General features: G+C 48.3%; 1 protein-coding gene across 1 annotated transcript in view; it reads left to right on the top strand.

Annotated features, from left to right (window-relative positions):
* The first annotated feature begins 70 nt into the window (after nucleotides 1-70).
* Nucleotides 71-20385, top strand: part of LOC144163321 (uncharacterized) — a 33766-nt gene continuing 13451 nt past the window's right edge. Inside the window, exons 1-4 of the mRNA XM_077694250.1 lie at nucleotides 71-585; nucleotides 12942-13110; nucleotides 17789-18719; nucleotides 18812-19088. Of these exons, the coding sequence (XP_077550376.1) occupies nucleotides 445-585; nucleotides 12942-13110; nucleotides 17789-18719; nucleotides 18812-19088 (1518 nt within the window). The 5' untranslated portion in view covers nucleotides 71-444. The remainder of the gene's footprint in view (nucleotides 586-12941; nucleotides 13111-17788; nucleotides 18720-18811; nucleotides 19089-20385) is intronic.

Genomic DNA, 20385 nt, shown 5'->3' with positions numbered 1-20385 from the left:
TGTGCCCGTCCCCTTCTTCTGTCCTTGTCGATTCTTTTGCGCTACACGAAGTCATGGATTACTGCAACCAACTAGCCGAAACCCAAACTCCACTGATCTTAAAAAGGAATAAGAGATCAGCGCGATTTCGCCGGCAGGGAAGTTATGGTAGTGAAAAAGTTCAACGATGTTATAACGAGATCCAGAGTCATTTCTGGCGAAACGGTTGTTATATACGCTTAGAAAGTTCTGGCTAATAATACTAATACATTAATAATAAAAACGATAATAATCAATAATAAAAAGAAGAGGAAGAAGGAGAAGAAGAAGGAGAAGAAGAAGAAGAAGTGCCATTGCCATCCCCACTCACGTGCGTCCTCAAGCCGCGTGCATCCTCAAGCCCTGTGCCTTGGCAGACAAACGGATCGTTCGAGAAGCCGTGCCCAGGCAGAGACCAGCGCTGCGATGGCTGACGGCGGGGGACGTCGGCGTCAGCGTTCGCGTTCCATCTACCAGGACGACCCCGAAATGCGGACCTTCTTCGGCGACGCGGACCCGCTGGACGAGTTCGAGACAGAACTGGGCGGCGGCCCGGCAACGCCGAAGGTGAATACCGCGAGAAGTCTCCTTCTGCCACAAAAGATCTGTAGGGCTTATTAGGCTTGGAAAGGGCCGCGCTCCTAAGGGGATCTACTTCAGGGGAAGGCGCGCTCGATAATGCATAGACCGCAACAAGTCCTAAACGCGGTAGGGCGCACTCCGCGGGGGCCGCAGCTCCCCTGGAGAAATGCTGGTTGGAGCGAGAATGGCTGCTTCGCTGCAAATGCCTTCTGAAGGCGAGTCTCGTGACTGGCATGAATCACCCTCTTTTTTTCTCCGCTTCCCGCACATCTCGTTCTTCCCCAACCCTTTCTCTCCTCCCGTGATGAGTGAAATGGGGCTTTGCTACGCGCATTTCAGCTTCGGGCGTTCAGAATCGTACGCCACTTGTACGCATCGTTTATGCCCTTCGAACAGCTCCAGGCAAGATGTTTCATTTGAGTGCTTCATCTCGCCTCCCTCTTTGAGTTGGTTCGTCGTGAAAACCCACCCCGCGTGTAATTTAAGTTAACGAAGACCTGCTAGTCTCACTTATGTTCTCATCTTTTGCCTCAAATACGGATAAATTTTCTTTGTGGTGAACGGTGTTAACACGTATGAGGGATGCCACCAGTTTCAGAAGATTGGAAAGGTTTTCCCTATAGACTTCTCAAGCATTGTGCAACTTTTCTGGCTAGGCTGTTGAATATAGTTACATACATACATACATACATATACACATATACATACATACATACATACATACATACATACATACATACATACATACATACATACATATACACATATACATATACATACATACATACATACATACATACATACATACATACATACATACATACGTACAAATGAACGGACCAAAATTTTCGTGCGTAGGTAGCCCAAAAAACATTTTGGCTTGTAAAAAGCTTGCCAAAAATAGGCTGTCGATTACGATACTCCCTAACGCGATATTTGGGCGCAGCAGCAGTGCGTTGAGGCAGCACTCACTCGTCGGTTTTCTCGGAGGCAGCGATGATGAGCCTCTGCGTCGGCGGCGCCAACTGCGTCTCAGGAAGGGACCGCGAACTGCGTCTTAAAGCGCTACTGAAGCGCTTTTAAAACCGGGTAAAACTCATCTTTTTAGAATTATTACATTGGTCAGTTTATGTCTATAAACTTTTTTTGGGCATTTTTAGCTTGGGGACAGCGGTATTCATCGATAAAGTTCACCCTACGCCCCGCCCACTGTTCCCTCCCGCATCGCCGGAAGAGCGAGAAACCGAGTGGCAGCGACCGGAAGTAGCGTCATATTCAGAAGACGGCCAGCAACGTGCGCCGCCGCTTCGGTGTGTCCCAGTTTTCTGGGCGAAGTTCCGAATTAAGCAGGCGTGTAATCTGCACTTTAATTGTTATTGTCTAGAGTTGCTTCCGCGTCGATATTTAACCGTAATGCTACTGTGTGATTCCCTAAAGCGACTCCTAGATAATTTCCTACCCGAGCGCCCGTGGCTACTACATTGTCTTCACGAGTAGTCGGGGCCGGTTGTGTCGTCGGGTGCTCTGTGCTTCGTACGCGAAGCGACGGGCTCAAATAAATACGGAGGTACCCGTTCCTGATCCATTATTATAAGGGGATTAGAAAAATTCTGGGACCGCAGCGCTCTGGGCTTCCCGAACTTCTTGTTGGCTGTGAGGGTAAGTAGGTAGGTTTTAAGAAATCAAGCAAACTGGAAAGCATGAAGCGTTTTCTGCGAGCGGAGCGCTCCGCACACTCGCCGGTCGGTCCATGCCCGTACGGTCCATGAAACGGCTCGAACCACGCATGCAGCGGCAGCAACAGCTCTTTGCTGCCGTCCACAATCAAGGCTGTCGCGAAAAGCAAGGTAAACCTGCGAGAGAGTTAATGATAGTGTGGTCAAAAATTGTGCTGGGGATTGTCATCCAAGGTGATTTTGAAAGAGGTGATCGAATTTGTATCGCGATGCGGAGCGCCCACCGGTCGCGGAGGCTCGTCGACGGCAGCAAATGAACCTGCCCGAGCACGAGATGCGGCGAGAGGCCGATGGATGGCGCTACCTGCGCGCAAGAATGAACACAGCACCGATCGCTAGAATGACTATCAGCGCGAAAATAAGGTTCCACATGCGAGGAAGGGGATGATAGTGTGGTGAAAAACTGTGTTAAGGATAGTCATTCGCAACTGTGGGGATAGCACCGACCAAATAGCTGCCTCGGTGCTAAGCCTGACGTTCCTAACATCCGAGGCGATCCGTGCAACCCAACAGGCTGGAGCTATTGGGGAAGGCGTTCTGCTAAAGCTGGTCGAGGACCAGCGTGCTGCGTTTGTGTTTCTCTACCTTTTGGGGGGCCACCAACGTTCGGTTCCCCTATTCTAAAGCTGCGTATGTGCAGCAGTGCAACGTTCCCACTGACCGGCCGAGCAGCGACCCGGCACCAGCACTTCCCGGCGATGCGGCGACCGGCGGTGGGCGCATCGCTATCTGCTGTCTGCGCGAATCGCCGGCCGCTGCACAGAGTTTGTAGCCGCCTGCCATAATGTAAAAACGAAGTTTCACATTCAAGGAAGGGGATAATGGTGTGTATAAAAATTGTGCTAGGAGTAGTGACTATAGCGCTGGTAGTGAAAGCGGCGAACCAATATCTGCACAACTTCCCTGCAACCGAGGAACAGAAGTCGGTCATGAGTCGTTGGGGGAGAACCCCGTTCTGAAGCCCGCCGCGAGCGAACTTGCGTTTACACTTCCCTCGGGCTCCCCTGTTCTAAGGGAAGATTGTGTGAGCCCTCCATTCACGAGAGGTACTTCTGGTCCGTATCTGAACGGGAACAAAATGAGATCTTCTGGCCGAGCGGTCACCGCATGCGCCGGCACTTCCGAATATGACGTCATCTGCCGCCGGCCAATCGCAAAAGGTAGCCAGGGTTCTGAACGCGGCCCCGGGCAGGGGTCGTTTATTTTGACGAAAAAAGATCGTTTGGGTGTATTTAGACATACAATTAACATGTTCTTCAATAAAACCATAATTTAATGCCCCCAACAAAACTTTGTTGAAAAGCTCTTCACCAGCCCTATAAGAGAACGCACATCATAGTCACGCGCACGCCCCCCTCACGTTTTCGCCCAGCGCCGCGCCGTCGAGCGCCTCGTACGGGCGCAGCATACTGCCCCCTCCACACCCCCACCGCACACTTCGGAGAGCGCTGGATCGCACCGCCATGGCGAACAGCCCTCGCCTCCTAATTTCGCAACACTCTCCTACCTTGCTTTCTTTCATCGCTGCTTTTCCTTTCATTCGCTGGTCCTGCCATCGTTCACTCGGTTATACCGACAACGAGGCTCAGCCCAGAGGCGGCCGCCAGAGGGCTGCGCCCGAAAAGGAAGCTCGTTTCTGTAGGGCCGTGTTCGTCTGCTGTGCTTAAAAGAGCCATGAAGACAAAATACAAGTTGGGTTTATTAGAAAGACTGCTTAGTCCCGATAACAATGATACCAATATCATCGCGGTCTTCGCAAAATCAATCAATCAATCAATCAATCAATCAAATCAACTTTATTCGCCTTACTGATGGGTACAGGGGAAGGAGCAGCCACAAAAAGCTGCACGGAGCAGCTTGACGGGGCGGCTGCCCACCACACAGCAACGGGCCGAACAGACTAAAAGATACAGCACAGGAACTTGAAACACGTGTGAAGTAAAACATAACAAAATGTGCTTAACAGCCATGGTTAGCAGGGCAACAGAAACAGCAAAATGAATTCAACAGGTGCATGTCACAGGTATTTATAACAACAAAAATACAACAGATATATGATACGCGTTACAAAAAATATTCTTTCAAAACCGATTTAGAGAGTTTACCGATCTCAATTGAGTTACTTGTGAAGTTATTCAGCAGTTTGGGTAAAGTGAAAGTTAAGGATTGACGGTCGTAGTAGTGGTGGGGTGTAGGAGTATACCATATGTCTGGATTGCGTGTGTTGTATGCTGTAATATTTTTCTTTAACTTTGCTAGGCCCTCGTAAAAGCGGTTGTTATTTTTTATAGCTGCAAGGTATGACTGGGCCAACCGGTATTCGTAGTACTTGATAACTTTAATTATTTTAAACTTCTTGAAGAGTTCAGGTGTGTGGAAATTATATGGCACATTCGCTATTATCCTTGCAACTTTTTTTTGGACTAGGAAAAGCTGGTTAAAGTTCTTGTTGGTTGTCGTTCCCCAGACCAAGTGTGCATACGTGAGTTGCGGTAAAAGTAGTGAATTATATAACAGTTTAATTCGTTCAGGTAAGATATGCCTACATTTATTGATGACACCAACAGTTTTACATATTTTCTTATAAATTTGTTCGACGTGAGAGTCCCAGGTCATATTTCGAGAAAAATGTACGCCAAGAACTTTTACACTGTCCTCCACCTGGATTATGTCTCTGCCAAGGTACACCTTTGGTGAGGTAGCGAGTTTGTTTTTCGGACGAAAAAGCACTGCCGTCGTTTTATACACATTTATCACTAGGGAGTTGCGCTGTGTCCACGCCAAGAGCGTCGGAAGTGTTGTAACCGATATTTTTTCTATTTCTTCGCTTGTTTTACCGGTGATCAGCAAAGTGGTGTCATCCGCATAACAGATTACCGAAACTTGCGGCCTTGACAAGAGGGCATGCAAATCATTTACGTAAACGGAAAATAAAAGGGGCCCCAAAATGCTGCCCTGGGGCACGCCTGTGATTATAGATTTTAGGTCAGAAGAATGCTCGCCTATTAATACGTACTGCTGACAGTCACTTAGGTAGGAGAGTAATAGGTCATACGCGACACCACGCACGCCATACGAGTGCAGTTTGCAGAGGAGTGTTTCATGTCGGAGGGAATCAAAGGCCTTAGATAAGTCTACGTAAATTCCTAATGTTAAATTGTGATCTGAAAAATTCTTAAGAATGATTTCTTTTTGCTCGAGTAGCGCAGTTTCTGTGGAATGGTTCTTGCGAAAACCATGTTGAAAATCGTGTAATATTGCATGCTTCGAAAAATACGTAGTCAACCTGGAATGTAAAAGTTTTTCTATTATTTTAGAAAAAATTGGCAAGATAGAAATAGGCCTATAATTTTTCAGCGAGCTCTTGTCACCACCTTTGAATAATAACTTTACTTTCGCGATTTGCAACTTCTTAGGAAAGACACCTAAGGACAGTATAAGATTTGATATATGCACTAGGGGACGTGATACGAGGTCAGCAATATATTTGATAGGGGCTATTTGTAGGTCGTCTACGTCGCACACGCTGCTATTTTTTAAATTTAAGATCGTAGACAAAACTTCCTGGTCGTCCGTTGGACACAGAAATATGCTCTGTTGCTCACTAGCTGATAGGTCTTTTTCTGAAATATCTGCAGTAAGTAGGGGTTTGTCAAACTGTTTAACAAAAAAATCGTTAAATAAATTTGCCAGGCGGCATTCCGACACAGTTTCCCCGTTATAACAGATGGACTCGATTTCGGTAGGCGTGCTAGTCCGACAAAGCACAGTGTTTATTTTTTTCCATGTAATGTCGGATCGCCCTGCGTCGTGCGCAAATAAATTACTGTAGTATGCTAATTTAGCCTTACGAGTGATTTTAACTAGCTGATTCCGAAGGCGTTTGAATTCGGAATACACGTTTGCATCTGTAGATGCAATAAAGTTTTCATACATTTGATTTTTAAGCTTTATTTTTTCATTATATCCTTCGTAATCCAGGGCTTCCGAATTTTAGCCGACCGTTTGACTGTTTTAATTGGAAAATTAGCCTTATAAACCGTCTTAATCTTAGTTAGGAAACTGTCGTAGGCCTCATCTGGGTTACTTGCGTTCAATATGGGTTCCCATGAAATTTCTTCTACACTTGCTCTAAATCGAGTTAGATTATGCGCAGAGATATCTTGATAGGTGCGGTTCTCTGCCTTTGTTCTGTGGGTCGCTGTATTGACAAACATATAAACAGGCAAGTGGTCGCTGATATCGGCAATTATAGTATCCGCAGTAACATTTGATGGCGAGTGATTTGTTACAAAAAAATCTAGCAGAGTGGACGATGTTTTCGTTATTCTTGTAGCGCTGGTGGAAATCACCTCAAAACCATTCGTATTGATAATTGCATGAAGCGATGTTAGTTTTGAGTCATATTGCAATAGATTAACATTGAAATATCCTCCAATAACAAGCTTTAGTTTATTTTCAGATACGAACGACAATAAACAATCAAGAAAGGTGCACAAATTATTTATACAACCATTTGGTGCTCTATATAAACTAACAAACATATGGCCATCGTGATGAACCGAAACTGTTTCATAGTCATCAGTTACAATAGTGTAGTGGTCATCAGCATAACACCGGTAAGAATTTTCTACAAGTATTGACACGCCACCCCCCCCGCCTATCTTCTCTGGTCACATAAAAATGGGAGTAACCCGGCGGTACATACATTACGGATTGGCTGTCGTACCAAGTTTCCGTCAGCATGATAACTGTGAACCTCATGTTCAGGCTATCAAAAAACACATCGAGATCGTCAATTTTCGATTTCGCAGAACGGCAGTTAACCGTCAGGAACGAAAGACAAGCTTTTTCGGGTTTGTTTATCTGGGAAAACTGGGGCCGAATTCTCTAAAACGGCGGCGCGTCGCTTTGAAGTGACGGGTGAGCGCCATTGAAATGCATGTGTTGTGTGGTCGGGGCCGTCGCTTTGCGGTGCTCCTCATGAGGGATGATCCTGAGAAAAGCAGTGTGGCAAGGGCGCGAAGCGACACCAACTGCCCCCCGTCGTTTCGCTTGTCGCTTCGCGCCCTTGCCACACTGCTTTTCTCAGCGTCACTCCTCACGAGGTGCACCACAAAGCGACGGCCCCAACCCCACAACACATGCATTTCAATGGCGCTCACCCGTCACTTCAAAGCGACGCGCCGCCGTTTTAGAGAATTCGGCCCCTGGCTTGAATTTACAACCATATCGTTAAAACAATCGAACCAAACTTATTACGCGAGCTCGTGTAGCTCCGCGATTGATCGAACAACGATTGCGTCATCACCGGCCTTTTTTTCCGCAGAAGAATTTTTCCGTTTGCATGCCACGTAAACCGAAAGTTGTTCACCGAGGCCCATTCTTTGGTTGCTTGCAGTAACTCACGGTTTTTCCTAGTCATGTTTTCGAAGATAGACACATCTGTTTTAGCTTCTCTCAGTTTTTTGCGATTTGCGAGCCATGCATCCCTGTCTGCTTGCCTGTTGTAACGAACAATTATTCCTGGTATTTTATCTGGCTTGGCGGGTAGACGGTGATTAGCAGTGACGTCGCTCAGTTCCAACGGCGGTACTTCGAGGACAGATGTCAGTTTGTTCACTTTTTCTAGCAAGTTTTCATCGGGTGTTTGCGGAATGCCATGAAATTCGAGGTTTAGGTGCCTGCTGCGCCATTCCAGATCGTTCACAGATTCTTGCAGCTGTTTTTGGGTCTGAACAATTCGTTCCTTGTCGATCTTATCGGCTCTCTTCTTTAGGCACTGTATTTCCTTGTCTTGGTGGTCTAGGCGTTTCATAATTTCGTCAAAGTGCTTGGACATGTACTGAAGTGACGCTTCCATTTCGAGGACAATATCTCTAAGGGGCATTATCTTGTCTAGTTTTTCACTTATTGCGGCGAGTTGAACAGCTATGCCTGTAGCAGAGCCGCAAGAGTTTTCAGCTTGAATGCTTAGCGAACCTTCCTCCCTGCACGTTGTGCATTTCCACGTTTTTCGGCTAGAGTCGCCTTTCGACCGTAGTGCCCGATCTGGGGCATCGCAACATGTACCCGCATGAAAAATGCTACCACATTTGCAGCACGTAATAGTTGTATTGCCGTCAGCACATGCCTTCCGACACGCAGTGCATAAATCATCAGACATGTTCACAAGTAATGCAGGGTACTGGGCAGCAGTGGCAGCGGCAAGCAGATGTAACAACAAGGGTTAGGTACAAGAACCAACCTGTAAAAACAGGAACACAGCCTTAGTGACCGCTCTGGTCGCCGCCGCTGCTGCCAATGAAGCGGTGAGGGGACGTCGCCGGGTTATAGCCCGAGAACAGCCGTCAGGTGTCGCCGTGGGTGCCACGCCATCCTCCCAGTCAGCGTCGATGATGTGGTGAAGTTTCCGGCACGGCAGGCTCTTTCCCGGCACGAGCAGATATGGTAATCAGCCGTATCACTTGACGATGCCTAGCTTCAACGAGGAACGCAGGAAAAAAGTGGGCCTGTAAAAACAGGAACACAGCCTTAGTGACCGCTCTGGTCGCCGCCGCTGCTGCCAATCCAAAAAATAACGCAGATATTAAAGAAAACGTGTGAAGCAGTCGCGACCCCCCAGCCAATTTCCCGCAACTTTTCTATGACGTCACGGTACCTTGTTGGGCGATTGGCGGCCGCCTAACTGACCTGTCGCGACGACACATGACTGGACGTCTGTAACGGGGCCTCTACTTCCATTTGACCGCATCACTTGAATGCTAACGTGCAGTTAACGCACTGAAAATTATGTTTTATTGTTGGCCCATATGACGTCATTCTTGCTCATAACACGTCACTGTGGCGTAAAATTCGAAAGTTTTTAAATACTTCTTGCTTTTTTTTTCGTTAAAAAACATCTTTTGGGGCTGTAACGAAGTTGAGTGAGATACTGAATCCTAGTTCTTTCAAATTACACGAAGTTGTATTTTCTCTTCATGGCTCCTTAAAGGGGCCATGCAGACAAAATAAAAGTTTGTTTTATCCGAAAGAATTCGTTTTTTATGGTGCCCCCAGCACTTGTCCTGCAGAAAACGATGCTGTATTCACTGAGAAATTAATAATTTTAGGTAAAATTTTGATTTTTCCGCCAAAACGTGCGTTTTGTGACGTCTGCCCTGAAGTCACAAGAGCGGGTATTCAAATTAATTTCCAGTGCGTCATTGGGCCAATTGGGCTGTGAAGCCTTGCTTACGTCAGCCGTCCCAGATGGCGCTACCATACTCAACCATGAACCGTTGTCCGCGGTTGCTTTCTTTTGACCGTATTTGCACCTGGCTTGTTTTTGTTACGGTAGAAAGTAATCGTTTCGTGAAACATGAGTATGCTCGACAAACACGGTCATGCAAGACAACGTCGCTTACGCCAATCGGTCCAAAGCGGCGAACTGCCGTGCATATAAAGCACAGTGCGCCCAGTACCAATGGCAGTGCGCATCGGCACTTCAATGTTTACGTGTATTTTCGTAACATTCATGGTTTACACACCATTCTTGCTGCTGTAAAATGAATGTACATAACATTTAAGCGCAAATAGCTCGTTCGGCAAGCTTATACGCCCTGATTAATTTGCGTTTCCTTTTGCCGGCCTCAGCCAATAGCACATTCGGGCATATGACATCATAGGTTCTGTTGCGGGAAATGAGCTAGTGGGTCGCATATGGTCCTTCCCTTTTTCCTAATTATGTAGCTTATTTGATCGAAGTGTGCGTTAAATGTGCTGCCAGTATATAGTTCAAACTTTCGAATGAACCAAACTCGTGTTTTGTCTACATGGCCCCTTTAAGTGCGGCTCACTTGTTAGCATTCCTATGGTACTTAATGCTTCGTCACCCACGGGCTTAAATGCCATCGTGCACCAATACGAAAAGCTTTACAACCCGCCGCGGTTGCTCAGTGGATAAGGCGTTGTGCTGCTGAGCACGAGGACGCGGGTTCGATTCGCGGCCGCGGCGGCCGAGTTTGGGATGAAAGCGAAAAGCAAAATCGCCCTTGTTTACGAGATTTCGACGCACCTTAAAGATCCCCAGGTGGTCAAAATTAATCCGGAGCCCTCCACTACGGCGCGCCTCATCGCCTGCGTTGCGTCGGCGCGTTTAAACCTGACAATCAGAGCTTTACAAATACACATCAATGTTTACAACGGCGTAGTGCTTGTTTTGAAGACATCATATTGTTACTGTAATAAAATAGTAACTCCTGCTTGCTGGACAGCGAGCGCCATCTAGGAAAGTCTGGCTAAGCCAAAATGCGTTTCTTATTTTTGTCTCGGTGGAGAAGTGATATATTTCTACAAGACGCAGACCTGGGTGTTGAGAACGTTTCTATGGATTTGCGAAACTTCTCATATTGGCACACGATGCTTTTTAAGCCCGTGGGTCATGAATTAGTCAGTCCCACCGCAGTTTGATCGCTTGAGTTTAAAGGGGGAAACAGATGTGCCTTGTAATGCATACGAAGGAGTCACCCTCTAATTTAGCGATGAATGCAAAATCGGGATTTCAGGTACAGAGGTTTTTCATGTGTTCCAACTCTGCACGGACGATGAAGTCAAAGTGAAACTGCGTCATTAGCCGGAAACGTTGCCGCGGCAGCTGAGTAACTTGGACTGGAAGTGCGCATTTTATTTTACATGGTTTCTTAATTTTGTTTCGACATAATAAGAAATACCTGATATCGCGAGGGGAGCAGCAGCAAGTCCTAAACATCAGTCAGTACACTGGCGCCAGTTGTATTCCACCCCGAATTCTGTTGCTTTCCACTGTCTTTGACCGGAGGGAGTTTGTCGACAGCGTTATCACCGCAGAATAGCGGTACTGTTTTCTGTGCCAACCGTAGTGAATTCGAACTGCATGCCTAGAACAACTTTTTAGTTCCAGGTTCACTTCTCTCGTCGCCAGGCAATGACTTAAACCTTTTGGCATGACTGAACTGAAGTGCGATAAAGTAGGAAGTGGGTGGCCAATTTTTCCTTTTTAGCTAGAGGAGGAGGAGGAAGAGGAGGAGGAGGAGAGAAACGTGTATTGGAGCGGAAAACGCTGTTGTGTGTGGCCTTCCTTGGTCCGGATAGCCGCGAGTAGTGGCATCTGCTCTTGCCCGAGACACGTGGTTAACCTGCGTCTCTTGCAGGCAGCAAGGGAGGTATTCTCGTGTTTGTCCGTGTTGAAAACGTCCGTTTTGCGCATGATTTATTGTGACGTACTTTTAGTAGGCAGGCTTTGGGTTGACTTTTGCGCAACTGTTCTTGTAAACACATTTTAAACGTCTAAGCCTATTTTAAACTATCTTTTATGTGTTTATCGTTCCGCCAGCGAACCAACAACACGACGAAAAATCGTCTGCTCCGAGAAGCCGCGGCTCACAGCTCCGCCGTGCTTGTATGGCGTCACAGTGTTCGCTTTTAGCCAATGAGGGTTTGCTCAACACGGACACTTTTAAAACGGACACAACACGGACAAAACACGAGAATAGTGCCCCTGGTCAGCTCGCACTCCTACTGCTCCAAGGAGGGGGGAGGGATGAGGTTTTCGTGGCAGGAGCAAGCCCGCACAAGGTGGTACGTGTTGTTGGGGGTTTCACAGGATGGGAATTCGTAGGGATACATGGTTGGTGATATGTTGTGCAGTATTGTTGTGTTGTAGTATGTCTAGGTTTGTAGTCGTCGCCACAGGCGTGCGTAGTTGGTGTTGAGAGATGGATGAGGAGGGGGGTAGATGAAGCGATTTCGATGCTAGTGGTACAAGATGTCAGTGTAACGAGTTGGGACTGGGAAGTGATCGAGGAATTCCGGTGGGTCTCCTCTGGCACCAGGAAATGCCCGGGTAGTTAATTCGCGGGCACCGGCGTGTGCCGCATCACTCCCTGGGAGGTTGGCGTGGACTGGTGTCTTTTTAGGAGCCGAGCGGTCTGTAAAGGGCGCACCACCGCAGACAGGGTACCATAGCAGTGAAGCCAGCTTTCGGGCCTGCTCGAGTGTGTTCACAAGGGGCATATGCGTATACGCATCCCTCACACGCGAAGCGCACGAGGATTGCAGTGCGGGCGAAATTCGCTAAATTAGTGCATTTCTCCAGGCGATTTGTCAGAAAAAGGGCAAGATCCTTGACTCATCAGCGTAGCGAATTTGTTAAATCCAGGTTAACCGTCGGAACGCATTCGTTACACAGAGGTAGCAAACACATGGGCTTCAATGAAGGTGGAAATTTGGAATTGGAAAAGCTTCGTTAAATCCAGGAATTCCTTACATAGATGTTCGTTAGATCTAGGTTTAACTGCAGTTTATTTTTACAACCGCATTTTGTGTCTGGAAAAGAGCGGAGCCGTTACCACAGGCTAAATCTTCTAGCCTGAACGCAGTTGTGTATTGCTCTCATGGCCCCTTCTTTGGCAGGTCCTCGGTTTCATTCTCGCAACCGCGTAAGGCCGATTCCAAACCCCGCACATGCTAGGTTACACACCCAATGCGCTACGCATTCAAACTTAATGACCGCTCAGGAGCCTCTTAGGACGAGCACTTAGGAGAGCATTCGCAGCCTCTTACAATTGCTCTCGGTCTGTTCCACAGGACGATCAGCAGCCGGGTCCGGAGACATCGCTTGTTCCACTCACGATGGACGCAGAAAAGATCCTCGCCCAGGCCGACATGCTCTCCGAGCGGATAAAGCGCCGAAGCTCACGACCTGCCTCCACGGGAATTGAGTCGCCCAATCTGTCAAACATAGACGTGTCCAAAGGTGATGACCATGAGTTACGCATTCACCTTATAATGCAAATTTCTATTCGCCAGCGTTCGCCTACGGAATCCGCCTCATCTGAACTTTTAACCTCCTGGTTAATGCTGCACCACAACCGTTCCTTAAGAACTAAGAACTCCAATATATTTTAAGCGAAACTTATATGGCTAATATTGCGTTGTATTTTTCATGTCTGCCAACGAATACTGGCGAGGCTCCGACTGTCTTTGCAGTGCGAAGCGTTGAAAGCGAATTTTCCTGTGTGTGTTCTAACACGCGGTCACTACCGAAGTCAGTCGCGCGCAGTTCAAAACATGACTGGACCTCAAAATTAGTCTAATCACTTGGGTGGGTGCATCTTGAATAGATTAGTAGAACTGTAGGTGGCATTTACAAGATCAATACATGACTTATATCTCGAGGTTATGCGACCGAAAACTTGGATGGGCATTTGGAGTATGTTAGTTTTCAGCTGGCACCATATATTTTCTAAATCAGTACAGTCAAATTAAGTGTTTGCGTGTATGCAGGCATCTTTATGAGGAAGTATCGCCGTCTAAGCTCAAAAGAAATAGAATTGCTCACATTTTCCCCCTTAGTTCTGTCACCCCTATGCCATGTGCTAAAAAGATTCTCCGGGCATCCGCCGTCACAAAGTGCAATCGCTCAGTTTTTTATTATAGCGAAAACACTACTACGATGGCTAACTGTCGTTACAGCCGCAACGGCAGCATAGCGGCGGAAGAAGGACGAAAAGAAGACCGGGGCCATGGCTGATCAGCGTTAACACTTGTTACGCAATAATTGTACAGCATACTAACAAGTGATAGTCTCCCAAAATTCTATTCTTGTTAGTCCTGACAGAACTTGAGAATTGTGCCGTGAGGGAAGCAGAATGAAAAAACGGTCCATAATGAAAACAGAATGAAAAAAACTCCTGTCAATACGAATGAGTTTCGTTTGAAAGGTATCGAAAAATAGTGCCCTGAATACACAAACTAAACTTTTTGCATCATCCAATCCTCTCCAAAAGCGGTAAAGGTGTTGCAAGGCGAGTACACCTTTTTTGTTGTTGACCAAACCCCCTTTTGCGCACTCACTGGGTACACCATATTGCTCTAAAAGGTGTTTTATAGGTGTGATTAGAGTGTTGGGAGGTGGGTCACACCTTTGTTCCAAACCATTTCGTTAGTTTTGAGTGTAATTACACCTGCTGAACACCCACAATTGTTGTGGGGTGCAGAAAAAGTGTGAAGTGGGTGTTCAGCTGTAAAAAAATTATGGTCATATTAATTTAAATATCGTGAGGTACAAAACATCACCCTGCTCGTATATAGAAATTTAAATATGCACATCCACCCCCGTATACCCCCTCATTTCGAAGCAGTACGGCTCCCTACATATCTGGATAAAATTATGGTTATGCTAAGTTCGACGCGATAACTATAGACCGCGTCAATCAGTGTTAGTCCCTTAAACATTTTCTTGTTTGTACTGACGAGACTAAATGTTGTAAATCACGTCGCATAACACAATATTTGTACAGTCTATTATGGTTTGATCGTATCATTAAAATAGTAATGTTTTGAAAGGTATTGTAAAATGAGTACCTTGAATACATGCACCACATTTGCATCGTAGTCCTCTACCAAAGCTGTGAAAACTGTTGCAAAGTGGTAACATATTTTTTGTTGTACCAACACCGTTTTAGTCATAGAAAAAGGGTGGTGAAATAATGAAGACCTCTTTTGGAGGGTGTTCAAAGGATGCGGAATAGGTGCGGTCGTTAATAAAATTTCATGACTTACTGGCATTAAAATGCCTCATTTTAAAATTAGCCATCAAATACTAAATTTTTGCGACACGCCAACCGATTCCATGAGAAGACTTCTGCTGGCTAAGATGCCTTTGATCGTGCCTGCGGGATCCGGGCACACCCCGGGACCTGCGGTGCGTGGTCTGGCAGCGGCTAGTAGAGCACGCCGACACGACGTCGTGGCCGCGTCTTAGAAGTTCGCCCCTTCGGGGCTCGCTCCTCATTGCAGGCATTAATAAAGGTTGTTCTCTCTCTCTCTCTCTCTCTCTCTCTCTCTCTCTCTCTCTCTCTCTCTCTCTCTCTCTCTCTCTCTCTCTCTCTCTCTCTCTCTCTCTCTCTCTCTCTCTCTCTCTCTCTCTCTCTCTCTCTCTCTCTCTCTTCTGCTGGCTACGAAGGCAAGAAGAGCAAATGTGTTTGTAAGCTATGTTTAACTCAATCTCCGACTATTTCCTGTTAGTTTTCTTGCTCAGTGCATTTGTGTTCTAGGTGTGCATGTTGATTGTATCTCAGTCTAACCTTATGGCCACGCGTAGCTTCGCTGCCCACACCCTGACTTGAGGGTGTTAAGCACCATTACACCCTTATTTTAAGGTGTTCACAAGAAACCCTTTTGTAGACAAACACCTTTTAAAGGTATGTGACATGGGACAAGCTTTTTACACCATTTCGGCCAAAAAGGCAGTAAAAAAGTTTAGTGTGCCACTCCAAGTGATCTCCCAGCGATCGTGTCTTGTTCCATAGGTGTGCGTAGCCTTTCCGTAACTGCCAGTTCACGGTGCAGATATCTCCTTTCGTCACCTGCGCTGCTCGATGTTGAGCGTATTTCGCAGCACATCCTGATCATTGCTGTAAGGCGATGCTACCTTCTTTTGCGGCCAGGCAGCTGGAAGAAATGAATGTTTCACGTGTCGGTGCGGAGACACGCGTGGACGTGACAATCACTCATCGTTATTTAAAAGGTCGCTGGATCCTGTCACATCGAACCGACTTGTCCGGTCCTTTACTCCCACCCGCATGCAATTTATTTGGGGGATGAACCATTAGTCCACAATGTTAACATTTTGTTTTTCACTCGGAAACGGCAATCCTTGTAAAGCTACCGTCACAATCTGTCACGGCTTTCGTTTCGAGGGGTGCTTCTATGCGGATCTCAGGAGAGACAAACCTCTCCAAGGTGAAGCGGACGGCAACCGATCTCTGTGCCCCGTCTCCTGAAATTATTGCAGTCCTGCAGTCAAGCAGCGTTTACCGTTAAGGTGACGTGCGACAACTAGAGATGTCTCGAAGCTACGGCAGCGCTGGTGCATCGATTCCAGCCGTGCTCCCAGATTGGTCTTGTGCTCACCTTGTGCTCACCTTGTGCTTGTTCTTGGGTTGTTCCCTCTTCTGACATTGATGAGGAGGCACTGTTTAGCTACTTCAACTTCAGTGAGACGGAACGACTGAGATTTGCGCATGGGTGCAACCTCCCGCACTACTACTACGGTTGGAACTGATCGGACATCGAGAGCTTCCTGCAAGAATTCATTTTTCATGAATTCTGGAACGCTGGTGTGCTAGAACTCGCACAGTGGAGCCTCGGTGTTTTTTTCTTCTTGTTATCGCCTTCTCTCCGTTTTTTGTCGTGAGCTTGAAGTGGCGTCGCATAATACTTTTCTTGTCATTCGTGTGGGCTCTTAACGCTTCCTCGTTGATGGCGGGGTTTGTGTGTCGCATGTCGCGGTGGACGGAACATGGTCTTGCGCCTTTCTTTTGGCAGACAGCAGGGATGGCTCGGAACGTTAATCCTTGCTCTTCACGTTAGCGATGCTGGCTGGGATCGAGTGGTTGTGGGTAGTCCCGATCGAGTTCGGCAGGACAACTCGCGAGGTCAATGCGCGCAACCCGACGTTGGAGCGGTTGTGCTAAACTCCCGCTGATGGCGTCTCTTATGCGGGGTGCCCGCAGATCGTTCAATGCCGAGCGCAGCCGGCTCACGTCCTGGCATATCCATCTCTGGGATTCCAATGCGTCCGAATAGTCGTATTCAAACTCGTCGTTTTCTAGCTGCCCACGGGTCGTGTCGTTGAGCTCCTTTACTTCAACTCCCTTGTGTACGATGTCCAGCAAGTCGAATAGAGACGGTGAGTAGGCTAGCTGGAGCTCGGTCGCTGCCTTCAGCAGCCTCGCAAACAACCTTCCGCAATGAACGCAGAGCGTCCAGGTTACCAACTGATTAATCGGGAGACGCACAGTTGCTTCCGAGCGTGGTACACTATACATCACGCTGCGTGCCTGCGTCGGGTTGAAGGTTTCTGTCGGTGGTGGGTGGGCAGTACGCCAGCCATGGCGACCTCCGGCTGAGGGCGTCATTAGCCAGTCAAAATAGCGTGGTTCTGCGAACCGCAAGATGGAGGTGGCGTCAATGGCCTTCTTCCTAGCGTGTTATCATCACCCCTGGTTAAAAGATACCAAATATACCAGCGGAAGAAAGACGCAAGAAGAATCGGTGCCATGGCTACTAGAAACGGGGACAATTTCATTGCTCGTGGCCTACATAAATTATAATAATGATGAATAAGATCAGGATTGGCACATACTTAGCGGGAGGTTTAATAGAACAGGTGGAAGTCTGCAATCTATCCGTTGCTCGGACGCTTTGTTAACGGCGAGCCGCCGGGGTCCCTGCACGCATATCGTCCCTGTAGTGACAGCCTCCATAACAAGTTTCAAACTCCACTTCGTTTCGTTGCTTTACCACTAACGGAAGTCTAACCGTCAAATCGTGTAACGGATACTTGCGTTGATCGTAATAATGTGCTTGTCTTCCTTCTATCCCTCTTCTCTACGGAACTGACAATGTACACTGTTCCTTTATCTAAGGTGGATCCGGGAAAGGAAGAAGGAAGTCTACACTCAAGAAGGCGAAGCCCAGACGTAAAAGCTCCAAGTTCAGAAAGGCTGAGGAGGCAAATGAGGATGACGCTGGAGGGAGAGTAAAGACTGCGGAGAAAATGAATTTCGGCTCTCCAGACACTACGGTGGAGTCGGCTGCAGCAAGTTCCGGGGACCCTACAAGCGACGGCCGACCGTCAGCACCGCCTCCCGGTGACACGGACGATGGAACCACTACGCCGGCATCAGAGCCCCTTCGTAGGGGTGCGAAAGTGAAATCCGGCCAGAATACTCCAAGGACGGCGCGGCGCGACGAAGCATCTAGGCAGAAGACCCGGGAGCGCAAGCAACAGAGTGCTGCGACTGACGCCAGCGCATACGGCGGCATCATGGACTTTGACATTAGGAACCTGGCAAAAGCGTTTTTAGACGCCATAAAAGAGGAGAGACAGCCACCCGAACCTGGACAACGCAGGAAGCAAGAAGAGTCCCCGAGCGAAACCCCGAGTTCTTGCTCCAAGTGTGGCTCAGTTCTTTTCGACGACGACAGGGCGGTTTCAGAGAGCGGTGCGTGTAGAGCATGCGATGAAGAGCGTTCCCGCGGGCGCACAAATAGACACAGAAGAAGCAAGGGTGTCACGTATGACGAGGACGATGACGAGGACGACGCAGCCGGAGGCAGACAAAGGCGCAGGACCATCTTCTCCAGTAACACGCGAGGAACTCGGGGAAGAGGTCGCTTCAAGGAGCAGAGGCCCAACGCCATCGAGGAAACCACTTCAAACGAGGTCGTGGAGATTCCTTGGGACCCGTGGTATGAATACGCGATGGAAAGCGCGTACCAGGGACACGGAGTAGGAGAGTACCTCTACCCCGAGCTCAACGGAGAAGGCTACTATCCTCGGCCTGAGGACGCTTAGTAAGTGCGAAAAATGTCTTTAACGAGTCTTATGGCTACATAAGCTAAGCGTCGGTATGTTTGTTTACTTCAAACCTACAACTACCTTGCAGCTACTTCGGGCCCGGGTGGGATGGCTGGGAGCCCCAGCAAGCGTACCCATACGGTGCTGATCCATACGAGGCCGCCATTCCTCCAGCCTGGGCCCCCTTCGTGCCGCCTTGTCCCTGCATCGTGGCCGGCGTGGAAGCCCCTCCCAATCAGGGCACCATAGTTCGCCGAGAAGAAATGTACACTGAGGGCGGCAGGCACCGCCACAGAGTGCAGGAGATACTGGAGGAACCGACAGCTTCGCCAAGCCGAGCTGATACGGAACGCGACCGTTTGCAGGTGAGCCCGCGTGTAAGGGCTGTAGTGCTTCCATGCGCGACCTTTTCAATGCTTGTAGGTGACATATCCTAAACGCCATTGCTCTAGGCATGTTGCCGGCCTTATCAGTAATCACTATTTTCACTTGTGAACAATGAAAGACCCGCTGGTGAGTCTGATAGGTAAGAGCCGCAGGTGATGTCAGTGATAAATCTGAGACCTAACTGAATTCCTGGTTACACGGCACAAGGTGGACGTCATTTCGGGCAAGTTTTATTCTAATCCCAAGTTATCTGGGACTTACAGGAAATACATTTACTGACGCTAGCTATTTCGCATTGCGTGTACCAGGTAATATATACGTTATATCACTGGAGCAGGTTTTTCGAGTTCCTCGAGCCAATATTGATGCATTCCTTTGTTGTCATACAATGGCGTTCAAATCACTTGGGGGCTGGAAAAATAGGCGAAATGTTGGCAAGTTCAATGGTCAGCCTTTGAGGGCTGGCCACTGCCTCCAGCCAGAGTACGTTGCACAGGAATAAGCAGGATGGCGACGTCCCGCCGGAAACAGCAATACGCTGAGGCCCGTATGAAACCAGTTTGCCGTTAATTCGGTATCTCACATCAGTTTCCACCAGTGTCCATTCAAGCTAGCTCACTTAAACATTTTCTTTCGGCAAGCTACGTGGGCACAGAAGCATGAAGCTAATGCTGAGTTCCCAAGATGTCGCGAAATTCATGTCCCTCCTTGACCGGTTTTCATGCCGCTCGCCATTTTTGGGCCGAGAGGAGGCGTTCAGGGAACCGAGGGAGTGTTTTCGCCTCCATTGTCGCACCCGGGTCGGCTGGCCTTGTGTTTCGGGGGGAGAGGTAGGCGAGAGTGCCGCGGCCAGCGGAAGAGGGACTGTGTGCACGGTGCAGCGCCGGGTTTGCGGGGAGAATGGGCTGAGAACTGGCGGTGGCCGGACGGACGGCCGGGACGCGGCGTCGGCCTTGAGGGCTGTGCTGGGGAAGCCGAGCGAGGACGGTGGTGAGCTCCGGGCCCCCGAAGATCGCCTCAAGGAGGTGAAAGTGCGCAGCCGAAGTTCGCCCAAATTGCGTCGCTGATGAGCAGCGCCCCACCACAGACGGCCGACAGCCTCCGTCACCCCGGCGAGACCATCAGCCGGACCGCACCTAAGTTGTTCTCCCCTTCTCCACCCTTCTTCGGACTCTTTCTGCTCGTATTCTCTAATGTACTTCTCTAAGTGGACTGCACGGGCTTCTATATTCGCCTTCTTCAGTGCACCATGCTGTATGTATTCCTCGCGGGCCT

The sequence above is a fragment of the Haemaphysalis longicornis genome, unplaced genomic scaffold (assembly GCF_048455015.1).
Source record: "Haemaphysalis longicornis isolate Haplotype H1 unplaced genomic scaffold, Haemaphysalis longicornis Haplotype H1 scaffold_12, whole genome shotgun sequence".
Taxonomy (NCBI): Eukaryota; Metazoa; Arthropoda; class Arachnida; order Ixodida; family Ixodidae; genus Haemaphysalis; species Haemaphysalis longicornis.
Note: the sequence above shows the minus strand (reverse complement) of the source record. Positions and strands in the feature narration are given on the sequence as shown.